The 15,084-nt window shown below is 34.3% G+C and overlaps 1 protein-coding gene across 1 annotated transcript; it reads left to right on the plus strand.

Annotated features, from left to right (window-relative positions):
- The first annotated feature begins 1,457 nt into the window (after positions 1-1,457).
- Positions 1,458-3,218, plus strand: LOC149560994 (UPF0481 protein At3g47200-like). Its single transcript, XM_089823714.1, has one exon. It carries the CDS (start codon positions 1,511-1,513, stop codon positions 2,963-2,965), a length of 1,455 nt encoding a protein of 484 aa, XP_089679840.1. The 5' UTR covers positions 1,458-1,510; the 3' UTR covers positions 2,966-3,218.
- Positions 3,219-15,084: the final 11,866 nt, after the last annotated feature.

Below are 15,084 nucleotides of genomic sequence, written 5' to 3' on the forward strand. Positions count from 1 at the left end.
TATTTGAAAGATATAATTTTGTACATTGAAACTATAAAAATTAAAAATTAAAAGCATTAATTCATATCTATATGTGAGTGTGTGTAAATATGACGTGGCATGGATTTATCCTCACCAACATGAAGTTTTTCTTTCCCACATGTCAATAATTAATAATCATTTTAAAGATTTAAATATGATAGTAATAAGATAATGACTTCATAAAATTAAATTCTTTAAATGATTTTGATGAGACCATTATCTTACTTAAATCTAGGAGTTCAAATTTTTAAGTAGAAAGAAATTAAAAATAATTCATTTTTAAATATTCCTAAAATTAGCCTAAATTGTGGCATTCTTCTAAACGTTTAGTTTAAATTCATTATAAGTTTTACTATTAAAATATTAAAATCACATAATTTTTTAATCTCACATAACTTGCAATTAAAAACATCCTTTTCTCAAGAATAAAAAAATAAATTATATTGTTTATATTATAGCCAATACAATATATGATAAAATAAACAGATAATAAATTACATAAGAATTGAGAGTCAATCAAACAACTATCCAATATTGGAAATAAATGATCCATACAATATGTATATTTTGATTGTAAAAAAGTAGTAACAAATTTAATGATTTTAAATTTTAAAAAACTTAATAAATATATATTGAAATCATATGACATATGTAACAACCGCTCACTACTTAATCTCATTTAAAGAATGAGCTTGCTTAAATTAATAAAACCTAAACTAAGTGGGAAGCCATATCCCATATCAAAACAGTGAGTTTTGTTTTTGTTTGTTTTTCTGATGGATCAAGGGGCATCCATGCCGTCAAAATTATGATGGACTCTTTGTGAGTCATTCAACTTCATTAGTAGACCCAAAGGTCCATTGACAAAACAGTCAGTTTAAGAAATAATAGACTCTTTGTGAGCCATTCAACTTCACCAGTAGACCCAAAGGCCCATTGACAAAACAGTGAGTTTAAGAAATAAGAAACAATTAACAATAGATTCGTATACCCCACAAAATCAATATAAGTGCCTACTGCATTGTTCAATTCCAGTATTGTTATTGTCTTTTCGATCAAATACCACATTATGGACAATTAAAATGGCGTGGCTGGCTGAAGATTTCATTTAATCAGGATGGCTGTTCCTTTCTTTCTTGATACGTAGTCTTGGAATGCTATCCTTTTATCACATTTAAAGCATATAAACATAACAAAACAATATACTCTATCCGATTAGCGGAATGATACACATATACTAAATCAGTTTTATTCTCTTGTAGTTAAATTCTTCTCAGATAACAAGCAAATCCAGGCTAGAAATGATGCAAAGGATCCGATTGCGCTGCTGTTAGAAAGGGAATTTACCAGTTTGGCACTACGTTGGGTTACACGAAAAGCATAAGTCCTCCTATTACATATCCTTTATGCTAACATCGATATTATTACAGATTGAGCTTCTTAAATCTTTTTACTTATCTCAAGCTATTTCTTGATTTGTTTGTTGATCATGGCAGAAGCCACGAGTGAAGAGCAGCCACTGATTTCGAAAGAATGGACAGTGGAGGTCAAAAATTTTCTGAAAGAGAGCGAACAAGGTGGTAAAGAAATTAGGGTTAGCATGCGGGTGCCAAAGGCCCTGATTAATGCAAAGGCAGAGGCATACATTCCTCAAATGCTCTCACTCGGTCCGTACCACCACCGCTCTCTGCAAGAAGAAGCCATGGGGCCATACCACGAACGCCTCAGCCATCTTTCACAGATGGATTACTACAAGCTCAACTCTACAAAAGATGCAGCCCAAAACAAGCAAGGAGTCGTGGAAGACTTCCTCATAAAAGTGACAAATATGGTGTCTTCATTTGAGAAGTTCTACGACTGGAAGATCAATGATAAGTACAAAGAAGAGTTTGGGAGGATGATGATGGTGGACGCCTTCTTCCTCTATCAGTTTCTCCACAATGGTCTCCATGTGCTCAGACAGGAATCCAGTCAGAGGCAAAAAAGTTACCCTGAATTCTTCACCCCCACGCTCACAAGCATCAGATTTGATATTGTAAAGTTAGAAAATCAGATCCCTCTTTTTCTTCTTCAAGAAATAGACAAGACTCTGAAAAACAATGAAATTGAAAAGTGTCTCAACTCTAATATTCCTTCCCTCTCTTGCTTTCAAGTATATTCTAATTATCCGACTCTTGAATACAAAGATGAGCATCATTTTCTAGGTTGCATGCACAAATATGTTTCCTTCTTATTGCAGATTCACAATCCAGATGAAGACAAGTTCACAAATTTGATATGCCCCGAGAGTTTGATGACAACTACGGGCGACATGGTTGCAGCCATCTTTGCAATCTTCTTCCCCCACCCAGCCAAACAAGGCCACGATGATTTCCTTGACAAATACAATGCAAAAGAGCTTGTCAAGGCCGGAATCAAATTCCAATCAGGGTCAGATAAAATCAGGTTTGACAAGCATTCAGACACTCTTTTTCTTCCCAAGATTGTAATTTCAGATACCTACACAGAAGTAATGATGAGGAATTTGCTTGCGTTGGAGTTCAACGACCCCAATCGGCCCAAGAATGTGGCACAGTACGTTGAATTGATGGACTGCCTGATCGACACAGCTGAGGACGTTGCCCTGCTACGAACAAGCCATGTGATTGATAGACACAGTGTGATGATAGCGGATGAGTACATAGCTAAGATGTGGGACGGCATGGCAAAGCCTCTGTTTTTTGCAGGGTTTCTGGAGCACGCACAAGATCTGAAGGCTGGAATCAAGGAAACCCTAATCAAGAATTATTATAAGAGCAAGATAAGAAATATTTGGGCTGAGTTTCATGGGGAGCATCTGTCGAGACCGTGGAAGGCATTGGCGTTGTTGACTGCAATTCTTGTGGTTGGCCTCACCGCAGCACAAACATACTATGCTTTTGCTGCTTGCCAGAAGAAATCGTAACGATCAACCTATGATACCTCTTATAGCACTGCTTAGATTAGATATTGGTAAAGTAATGGGATTGAAGTGATTGTGTAAAAAGATGTCTATAGTGGGTGGGCTATATATGTAAAGAGTTGGGATTTTATTACTCTTTCTCGCTGTATTTAGACATGTTCTTGGAGTGCCCTTTACTCATCTCCAGTTATTTCTGAATTTTATGCGAATGCAATTTTCAAAAGTTGTGGCTAATGTAAAAGAATTTTAAAAGCAAGATGCTATATCTTTCAAGAGTATGGAAAACACTGCTGATAGTTACTGCAATTTTAATGTTTTGTTTTTTCCTCTCTTCTCTGTAGCTGTAGTTCCTTGCTTCATTTGGCTCCTGAAATCTACAATTTTTAAGCCCAGGCCATTGTCATTGAAATTTACTCGGTAAATTAATATTTTAACAGTTTCAAAATAAATAAATTTAGCTTAACTTTTTAGGTGTATGATTCTAAACATGTAAATGTTATGGAAAACATCTTAACTTTTATTGGAGGTTATGCAACTCCTTACGTTATTGGTAACAGATTCGCATTTAAAAAACGAGAAAACAAGAGATAGAATTAGGATTGCTTGATTGAGGGGAAGAAAAGAAAAGTTAAACAAACAGAAATCACCCTTGACAGACAGTTTCAACTTCTGCAAAAGAATATGACTTTTTGTTTGAAGTCAGTGGCAAGAAAGAGACAACCACAACAGGAGTCGCCACCTTCCTTTACAATGGTGGTCGTTTATCCTGAAAATGAGAAAATGGCAGAAGTTGAGCCATTTGCAATAGTTCCTGAAAAACGAAAATCCCTATTGTCCGACATTTTCATGTCTTTGAAAGCCAATGTCTTATAGATTAGCTATTGCAATATGTCTACATGCTTCTTGTCTTGCATTTCTTACTTTTGTATAGCCCTAGGTTTGATCACCGTTGGAGGCAAGCCATACATCTCGACTCATATGCTCGTCTCCCATTTTGCACAAATTTATTTAGATACATTGTTATACTTTGATTTAATATTGTATTTTTTATTATTTTTTAATTATTATTATTATTTTAAATTTTTTTTCGCATATTATATCATTGTCAATTTGTATTTTAAAATAGATATATATTACATTTTTATATTGGATTAATTGTTACAATGGTTTATTAAGACTTAGACACAATTTCTTTTTTACATTATAGTCATTTAAGTTGTATTTATTATTCTTCTTGTACATTATAGTGATTGAATATATGCTGAATTTTTTATTTTCATTTTGTAAATTATAGTGATTGGCTTTATGTTGCACTTTTTTTTCTTTTTAAAAGTTATTATGAGACTATTGTCATATTCTCTACACATTTTTCGACATGCATTGGTTGATTTTTTGATGCACATTGGTTTATTTTTGACAAACTCCCTCATGGCTAAATTTTCGTCAAAATCTCAATGACAAAGGCAGGTTTGAAATTTCAAAGAACTATGACATCAAATAAAAGGTGAAACACTGGCCAAACTCCCCCTTGAGGTCATGAGGGAAGAATTCTTAATTGATAATAAATGTTCCTCAAACACATTATGTTTGTGCACAAAGTTATTATTCCTCCTTAAAATAAGCTTAATTGAATGAATTATTTAGGGAGTCTTTACATATTTCATATTTTCATACACATTAGTGAGATTCTAGACTTAATAAAAGTTCTAAATTAAAATTGAATCAACTAGTATTTTTTAAAAAGAAAATTGCATAGTTATGGAAATATAGCATCTTCCTACAACTAATCTATTCTAATAAGGATAAATGACCATCCAAGGGAAGGCAATGCGTATAAGAGATAATTATAGAAGATTTTCTAGAGAAAATATAAGAGAATTTAAAAAGGATCACACATAATAGATTTTTATTTTTAAGGAGAAGTATATCATCATAAGTTGTATCAAATAAACTATAGATAGATTCACATAATTCTCATGGCAATATGAACAAAAGCAATATTAAATAAACTATGAATTATGAAGGCTTTTGATATAGAAGCCATGTTAAGTATGTTAAATATGTAATATATTGAATACAAAAGTAGAAAGAGCATTTCCACAATTAAAATATAAAATACATATGCCCAAAGATGTTTATTTCTAAAACATTAAAAGAAAAATAGTTTATGTTTTGATCATGGATGGTATCATCATTTTGTGTTCAAATGTCATAGTCACTCATGAAAAGACTATTAAAATAACATTGCAACTAGAAATAGTAATCATTGATCTACAAAGTTTATGTCTTAAAAGAGAAATCCTTAGAAATAATAGTAAGTCATGGGTACATGTATTAGAGGGTTAGAGCTTATTTATACGAGTCATCATAAGACCCATAACAAAAGTAATGCACCACTTCATGAGTATGCAAATCTTTTAAATGTCACTAGTACATTTGGGCTCATTTTTTGACCTTTATTGGTCAAAATTTTGACCCATTTTTCGACCAATCTTCGACCAAATTCGACCAACGAATTGGTCGATAATTTTTTGGTCAAAAATTCGATGAACCTACTGGATGGCCAAAATTTTGACCAATATGTTGGTCGAAAAATGTCCAGGTTGTTGAGCCATTTTCTGCCATTCATTGGTCGAACTTTCGACCAATGCTTGGTAGAAATCTGCGAGGCATTGGTCAAAATTTTGACCAATGCATGGTAGAAAACTAGATGGCATTGGTTGAAAACTTCTTGGTCAAAAATTTGACCATCCAGTAGGTTGGTCGAAACTTCGACAAATACGGTGGTCGAAAAATGTTGGCGTTGTTAGTGCATTTTCTGCCATTCATTGGTTGAACTTTCGACCAATGCTTGGTAGAAATATGTAGGGCCCATATCATGGACAGTGATATCATGGACCCACTTCCTGTGTACTAGGTATGAAGATTTCTGATTGTGAGATCGAGTCGGGATCAAAGGGTGGCGTTGACTCGCTATGAAGAAGTGCTCAAAAGTTAAGTATAGCGAGTTAGCGAGTGTGGCCTACTACTGTTGAAGTAAAATTGCTGTCCACAAGATCAAGTCTAGATCGACGACGCTCATTGACTCGCTATAAAGAGATGTGCAAAAATTAGGTATAGCGAGTTAACGAGAAATAGACTCACCATCATGCTCTTAAAGGTTGTTTCAATTGTCTACCACATGATTAAATTAAGATCAGTGATCATTGCTAGCTCACTGTGGAAAGGTGTTCGAGAATTATGTATAACGAGTTAGCAAGTTGATGACGTGTGTGCGTAGTCATGCATGGGCTTGGTTTGAAGCGCCACCCTTGAAGGAAAGGTAGAGGTGGAGGTGTTTTATTGGCTTGATTGCCAATGTGTTAAGAAGAAAGTTGAGTCAGCTTAGTTGTCATTCCTAGATCATAGGATTTTTCAAGGATCAACGGCACAAGTTTAAAAAAGAAAGTGCGATGCCACTCTATTTTTCTGTTCGGCACATATATGATAAGTGAAAGCTTCACATGTGAGAGAAACAGAGTATAACACAGAGATTTTCATTAATTCCAGTCCCATGCGAACAGAGATTGTAAATTTTCTTAGCACAAGAGCCTGATTGATTATGTCGTGTTAAGCCTAGTAAAGACGTGAAACTATTCTTCTGTCGTTCAAGAGAAATTTTAGAAGTTTAGAGAAGAACAAGTTTAGCAAGTCAAGTAAGTACTCATATTATAACCTTTGTGGCATTCCAATTCTCTCAATACTGTCAAAATGCCTCGTAAGAAACCATTCTCTGGGCAAATTAATTATATGGATAGGAATGTCAATGATGATTTATTAGAATTACTCCCTGAATCTACTGTACAGCCTACACAAGTTAAAAAGTTAATTTCCTTAAACCCTAGGCTTAAAATTGGTGATGGCCTATATGACAAGGGGAACTAGGTTAGGGATGAAACAACTACTCAAACTGGCCTTATCTTTTTTAAAAAGTGGTTTTCGGAAAGAAAGTTGTTTGCCTCGCATGCTAATGTCTGGAATTTTGATTTGGAAAAGTTAGTAGTCCCAAGTGTTTTCATGGATTGTGATTTGCTTGTAGCCATTACTAAGAATTATGACCAAGCCATTAGGGTTGTAAGAAGAAAGGATGGTGTGCCTCTGGTCTCGATTACTCTTGAAGAAATTAGAGAGGTTTTTCACCTAGAACCATTATCAGACTACCATGTGCAAATCAATCTGCTAGAATTAGAGAATGAATATAAAGAAAAGAAGGATGTAATTAGGGGAGGTGCACTAAGGGCACATATTGGTACAATAGGAACTTTTCCAGTAATTACTGCAGCCTCTAGAGAGCCTTTTAAGAAGAGTCTTTTCACTTCCCGGGTTATAGAGATATACAGGACCTTATGCCGAGTTTTTGGTGAAGATGAGCAAGAATTTATGCCCATTGGTTTCATGTACATGATGGTTCAGATTGCTTCCTTCGGTGTAGATGTTATTTTTGATTTTGCTTCCTTTTTGGGTGAAGAAATTCACATTGGTTTAGTTGGGATTGCGAAGGGCAAGGTGGAAAAAACTTTTGGTCACTACTCTCTATTAATGCATATGTTTTTGTTCAAAGGAGTGACATATTTTGGTAATGAGATGGAACTAAACAGAGAGGAGAATGGGGAAATACTGCTAGTCCAGTTGTGGAGTGCAGATATGACCTGGGATGCAAGTAATGCTAGTTTTGTCAAATTTGATAGATATTTTGCTGCTAAATTGAGATGCCTCATATTGAGTGACAATCCCAGAATCCCTAGGGTACTAATGAGTCTCATCAGGCCTATGGATAACCCCCATGACTTGAAAGTTTCACATAATTGGGGAGATATCATCCCCTACCCTGTTTCTACTATTTTTAGAATCTATGGTTTCAAGGGGAACCCTCATGTTTCGCCTTACCAAGTTCCTTTGAAGGTGGGAATGGCTGAAGTTTTATGGTAGTTAGGGGGAGTGGAAGAAATGTTTTTGTTGAAAAGGCAATTAGGGTCAATTTTCCCTACCTGCACAGTGGCCCATCAATTTGTGATTACAAAAGGGGGATGGATCTTTTTGCATAAAATTTTGGAGCAGTATATGATGGCTGTCTCTCATCCCCGTTTTTGTGATTTTGAGGGATTTTTCAATCAGATGTTGAGGCATAGAATCAAGTTGGGACCAGTCAAGCACGATTCTTATTATCCAGAGGATATTATAAGGAGTGAATTCTCATTGCAGGAGTAGGAAACTAAAAAGGAAAAATGGAGAGTTTACTCCCGGGTCTTAGAATTCATTCATTGTTTTGATAATAAATATGATCCTTTGGATAATGCTATTACAGAGGCTGACAAAATAAGTAAGCCCATGAATACCTTCCCTAAAATAATGGAGGTCATGAATGAAAAGAAATAATTTTTTATTGATTCATATCCTGATAAGGCTAGAGAGGTCATGAGTAGGTTGGCTTTCACTCCAAATGTGAGAATTGATAAAATAATTGTGCAAAAGAGGCCCAGATATACTATAATTCAGAATAAAAGGGTTCCTATAGACAAGGGCAAACAAATAATAGGATCTACTAGTATAGCCCAAGAGGAGAGATCTGAAGAGCCTAGTCCTAAGAGGCAAAAGGTAATGACAGAAGAAAGGCCTCAAGATGAGGAATATTCACCCACCCAGTCCCCTTTGAGGATTGGAGAAGAGTAGCTCACTGGTGAATAGGTTGAACAAATGGGATCACAGGGAGATATTTTTATTACTCAAGCAAAATTAGATGAGGGTAACCCTCCAGAACTTTCTCTCCCAAGTTTGGATCTAACAATAGCTGATTATAGAGGCAGGGAGTTGGACCCTGTATTAGAGTAGGCAAGTCATCAATTTTTGATTGATGATAGTTTTGTGAAATCAAGGGCTTTTCAGCAGTTTGCATGGAGGACAAACATGAACATTTTTGAGGAGAAATGTAAAAAGATGAAAATAGAGCATCTAGAAATGGATGAAACTTCCATGCAAAACCAAATTAAAGAAGAAATGATGAAGGAATTGCAGAATATAAGCCCTGAGGAGGGGAGGAAAATGATAAAGGCATCTAACATTTTATTATTGCCCAATTGGGATATTGTAGATGCATTAATTTTCAATTCTATTTCAAGTAGATTGGAGTTGCAAGACCCAAATAGAAGAGACTTCCAAGGCACTTCATTCATTGAAGATCAAGCTGCATTGGTCAGTTGGTCATTGAGAAAGGGATCTAGAGCCACACCATCACAATCAGATGAGTTTGGGTTGATGGGAAATATACTTTTAAGAAGGGTTGCTCACACTTCACATGTACATGCAACATATTGGAATGTGGATTCTTCTAAGTTTGTGTTGGCCACTACTAAGAAGGAGGAACAATTTATGTCTGAGTTACAGAATAAATATGAAACACTTCTTGAGGCCTATAATAGGGAGGTAAAAAGGAGAATTGAACTTGAAAACAAGGCAATGGGGAAATCCACAAGGCCAAGAATAACATACCCTCGTCCTCTAGTGGAACCTTTTAAATCCACCCCCCTTGTAGAGATACCAGACACATCTCAAAGACCTGAATATTATACAGCTAAGGAATTTGAAGAAGAGAAGAGAAAACTATGGGCCTTACATGTAGAGTTAAATACGCAGTATGAGGATAAGCTTAGAAAGGCTCTAATGTATTTAGTGGACAAAATTGAGTGGCCCTTATTCTTTGATCAGTTGGTAAAAGTAATAGATATATGGGAGGAATTGAAAACTCATGATGATACCCTAAAGCCTATTGTTAATAAATGGGGAAGAAGGGAAAAGGAAATCACCCTTCTATGTTATTCAGTTATAAAATCTTCCCATGACCATGTTGAAAAATTGTATGATATTGCTAATGACCTGTTAGATTTTGATAACAGGAGAGTTGCTTTGCAACTAAAAATTGTTTCTTATTTAAATAAGTACAAGAATAAAAAATTTGATCTATTTCCTTGTGCCTTGGATAGAAAGAAGAAATTGAAAAATAAGGAAGAGTGGAGTAAAGAATTGAATGACCTTTTTTGCACAAGGATAAATAAAGTTATTAATGAAAAGGGGCATGCTTGGTGGGCCACCATGATAGAGGAATTGGTTAAAGTCCAAAATTTATTGATTCTTTGAAGCAAGAATTTGTTGGTTTTGAAAAGGAGGCTGGTTATATTTTAAAAAAGAAAACTGATATTCTACAGTTCAATTGGCCGGATGATATACAATTTGACACTTGGATGGCAGATCTTCTATTGGACAAGCAGTTAGAGGATAGTTCAGAGATGATGAGAAACTAGAAGGTGAGGTGTAGGTTATTGACACCTCTGCACCAAAACTAAAAAAAGAAGAAGGGAAAAAGGTAATAATGTCCGCTCAAGGTGAAAGCAGTGAGAACCCGCAGGAGAAAATTGATTTAGATGTATCACAAGATCATCCTTCTTTGGCTAGCTTGGTACCCACGTATTTTGAGGAGCCGAAATAATGAGAGACAAATCAGAAGTTGATGATTCATAAAAGAAACTGGAAGGGGCCTACCTGAAGGAATATTTGATACACCTGGCATTCTGTTGTGATTGTTTTTTTCTTTTGTATGATGCTTTGTTCCTTGGACACTTGTCAAATCACAATTGCCCTTTGCTTCTTGCAACTCATGCTATATAACTGAGTTTTCAAGGCATTGTGATGGTCCGAGACTAGTGCAATTTTTTGTTTCTTTCAAGAAGAGTACATATTTAGTCGGTCCAATAGTATGCAGAGGTTTTGAGTTTGCTTCCATTGTACTTTCTGATAAGAAAATTGAAATGACAGAAATGGCAATCTATTCTGGGCATTCAATTGGTTTTCTATTGGTTATTGTATTAGTCATATGAAAAGGATAATACAAAGGGGTATTTACACTATATCTGTGGATCATCAATTTCTGTCTCCACTTTATGGGTTTTTTTACTTTGAAGTCATTTAAATAAGGTTTATTTGGCTGAATGCAGTCTAGATGGGTTGTATGCTAGTTTTATTGTTGCTTTTAATTCAAGCAATTATATAAATGCTTCAATAAATCAGTAGGGTTTATGAGTTCATAAAAGGGATATTGCATAAGAATGGAGATGGGTTATTGCAGTTGATTAATTCTTATACAAGTTATTTGAATTAGATCTCCCGCCAATAGTCAATTTCTTGCCCAATGGATAAGGCACTGGTCCTATAAATCAGAAGTAAACAAGGATGAATTGTGCTGCTGCATATCAAATCATCTTACAAAATGAAAATTATTTTCAATCCTGTTCAAGAATTATAAATACTGGTCTCAACTCATTTATATCTAATTCCTGAGTCTTAGGTAGCTGCTATTTCCAGGAATATTTGTAAATTTTAGGAGAATTATGACTAGATCTGCTAATAAGGGATGTGTATAAGTTTGAGAGCATTGAAGAATTGAAGTGAGCTGTGTATGTATGTGACAGTAATAGAGGAGAATCAGAATGAAACTAAGATAATTTCATTTTTGAATTCTACTGCACCGTGCACTTGTACAAATCCTTTCTTGTTCCTCTTTGTGCCCACCACTTAGCCCACATCATTGAGTTTCCTATACAAGAAAGTCTTATAGTAAGCAATTTACCCAAGATTCTTGGAGTTTTTCCACTATAAGATATGATGAAATCATGAACTAATTGCCTATTATTTAAGAAAATGAGAAACACTATAAGACACTTTGTAGTGCTGCAATAATAGCCAAATCACCAAAGTAGGCATGCTTTTTGGATCATATTCTCTCTCAAACACAGATGTAACATGCATTTTGGTTGTAGGTGATTTTTAGGAGCTTGGGGTTCACTATCAATTCCAACACCTTCGACTAAAATTTTTGAACAAGTCAAAAGTACCCTAACATCAATCTAAAGTACCCATTATCATCTAATTACATACTTCATTCATTCATTCATCCATTTATGAACTATAACATTCAATCAATACAATCACATAACATTCATTAATATAATATAAAAATCATTAATACACAATACTAATCAAAACTTCATTAACACATAACAATATTCATTAACATAAAATAAAAATCTGTATTAATACACATCATTCATACATAATTACTTAAAACAAAGTTCTTTCATTATCCAACAAGGTTTATCAAAGAAGATTTTTAAAACATCATTTCTTTATTTTGTTTTTCTGAGCTCTTTTAAGAAAAGCACTCATAGGGACATCCATATCTGCTTCATTCTCCTCCTCTTCTAGCATGTGTAATGTCAAATTATGATGGCTCCTTCTCTTTGGAGGAGTAGGAGGTTGCTACACTAAAGGGGGCTCTGTTGCAAGAACAAGTGAATGCGATAAATTAGCATACTCTTTTTTTTTCTAACTATTACAAGTTTGTAATTAAGTATGAGTACAACATAAAATGCATTTTTCTTACCTGACAATGCCACATCATGTACATTAACATTTTGATCTGCCACCGCGTCAACATGTTGAACACTTGGAACATGGTCCAGTCCTTTAGCATGATGTTCAACATGCTTTGAAATATTCAAAAAAAGGATATACATCAAATTATAATTGAAGATGTTAAATTATATTCATAATTGTATATTTAATTTCCAATAGCAAATTAATACCTCCACCACTATAATGCACATCATGGCCTTTGTCAGGAGCAGGTTCTATGGTAGGATATGAAGGCTGCAGCAAAATGTTATGCACATTGTTATGTAGTCAATTTACGTTTAAAACTAATACCAAAAAAGAATCTTCTCAACTATTTAATTTCATTTACTTTTCATCTGACCAATTTATCTGTGAGATATCATTTGGTGCACTGGACTCTTGGACAAGGCTTACAGATTCTTCATGTAGACTTTATAGCCTTCCTTCAAGGCAATTTTTCTATCTTCATCTATGACCTCCACATTGAAATCTGTGCCCTGTGGTTTTTTCTTGATAACGTCAGTTTTCCATGTATGGTTTCATTAAACAAAACTGTTTGCAACATTATATTAAAAAAAAAAAAACAAAATTCATTGCTCTACTTACAAGTCGAGACTGTAGATTCATATAGCCACCAGAGCCAAGTTTGTGTTGGCCAACCTTTTCTATTCTTGCTTTTGTAGCCACGGATGTGTCCTGCAATCTATAAACAATTTCAAACATCTTAGATTATATATTTACAAATATCAATAATTAGTGCATGATTACAATGTACTTAATACTATAATGAAATACCTCTTTTTTCTCTATGCTGCTTCATTATCTCTATCTTCACATAGCCTTTTCTCCTTTCCATCTTCTATTATTTCATTCCACTCCATTGGTGGAATCATAGGAGGACGGTCTTACTTTGAGTTATCCTTAAGGCCCCTTCTATATTGATCCCTCATAGTCTTTATATGCTTTGCTGCTCTTTTCAGAACTAGGCCATGTCAAAAATGTTTTTTCCAAATTTCTCCTCAATGGATGCAATCAGCTGATTTTTTAATTCCCTAGCTTGTAAATTCCACCTTTTTAAAAACAAATAGATTGTTAGATCAATAACTTTAATATATTACAATAAATAGAAGAAAATAAAAATTATGTAGCAATGATATGAAACTACGTACCTTTTACGTATGGTGGGTCCAAATAGTCTCAATGTCATATGAAAAATATGTTCAAAGAAAGCATTATTACCTACAAAAACATAAAGGATTTATCAGTCCAAAATGAGTAATGTAAAAGTAAACTAAATTTACACTTCAAAAAATATCAATTTTAAAGCACCTAGAAGCTTTCGTTCTCTTAATGGAAACATAGTTTTCTTATTCAACAACAATGTCCCTTCATACGAACCAATACTAATCGCACAAACTGCTCCAGGAAATGGATCAACTTTAGTAGTACTGCTCTCTATTGCTCTATCAAGTGAAACATCATAACAATTAAATGACAATTTTAGTACAGCTCTCTGTTGGTCTACCTCCTTGCCTATGTCCATGTCTCTCTATGTGTGGCTATATATATATATGTATGTATGTATGTATGCGTGGTGTGTCTATTCATGTGTTTGTGTGTATGCAAGCTTCTGTAGACATCATTTAAGCACTAATGTGCTACTTTTTTTTTCATCAACTTGTAGAAAGACATTACAAAATATAGCACATTACAAAATATAGCAAAACAAGGTTTTACCAATTCTACTGGGCATAGACGATGATGTTTGCATGGTCCTTGTTGCCGACAATGTAGCAGACAATAGTGGACTGCCAACCGAAGGAGGAGTCCGCACTTCATCATGAGCTAAAGAATAGAATATTGTTAGTAAAGACATTTGCAATGGATAAAGATCAAATGGGATACTAGTGAGAAACATCGACAAAAAAAAAGGTAAGTGTTATAATGTTGATCAAAACAAACAAAGTGTTACTTACACGAAGGTACTGTGAAACAACCCTGACCATGTTCAGCATGTGATGTCGCAACTGGCACATATTTCTATACAAGAACACATAAAATCAGAGATCATGATCCATAAGATACTATAAAATATTAATATCTATTGAACTTCTATTACTGCTTTAGTCGAATTACTACTTACTTTCAAAGATTGGATTCTACGGTCCAATTCTATTCTTAGTGCCTCTTTCTCCTCACTTCTGTCACCCTTGATGATAATTTGAACAAGCTCATCAGTGTATCTTTGTGTAATTTGTTGGGTGATGAATACAGGGTTAGTACTAAGGCCAATGTCATGTAGATATGATGCCCGTATTTCAGATTGCATTTGATCAGCAATCATTGTAGCTTTTTCCTATTAGTTGTGACATCAAATATTCGTATACTTTCATCAAAATAACTCCAAATCCATAAAGAAAAGAACATAATAATAGGACATTTGTTTCTATATTAACATTAAAATTTACAATAATTAATGTTTACCTCTACTGAAGGTGTCTGACATGGTGTATCCATATCATTTTGTGAAAAAAATTAGTAAGTCTTAGAAATCAGCAGTGAAATTAAAGTAATAGACTTACCAAAAAAAATATTAATAATAAAGTAGATTGTATATGTAAATCATTTGTCTTAAGTTAAAA

Source organism: Cupressus sempervirens, chromosome 4 (genome assembly GCF_028749045.1).
Source record: "Cupressus sempervirens isolate cs-2001-9-10 chromosome 4, ASM2874904v1, whole genome shotgun sequence".
NCBI classification, from domain to species: domain Eukaryota; kingdom Viridiplantae; phylum Streptophyta; class Pinopsida; order Cupressales; family Cupressaceae; genus Cupressus; species Cupressus sempervirens.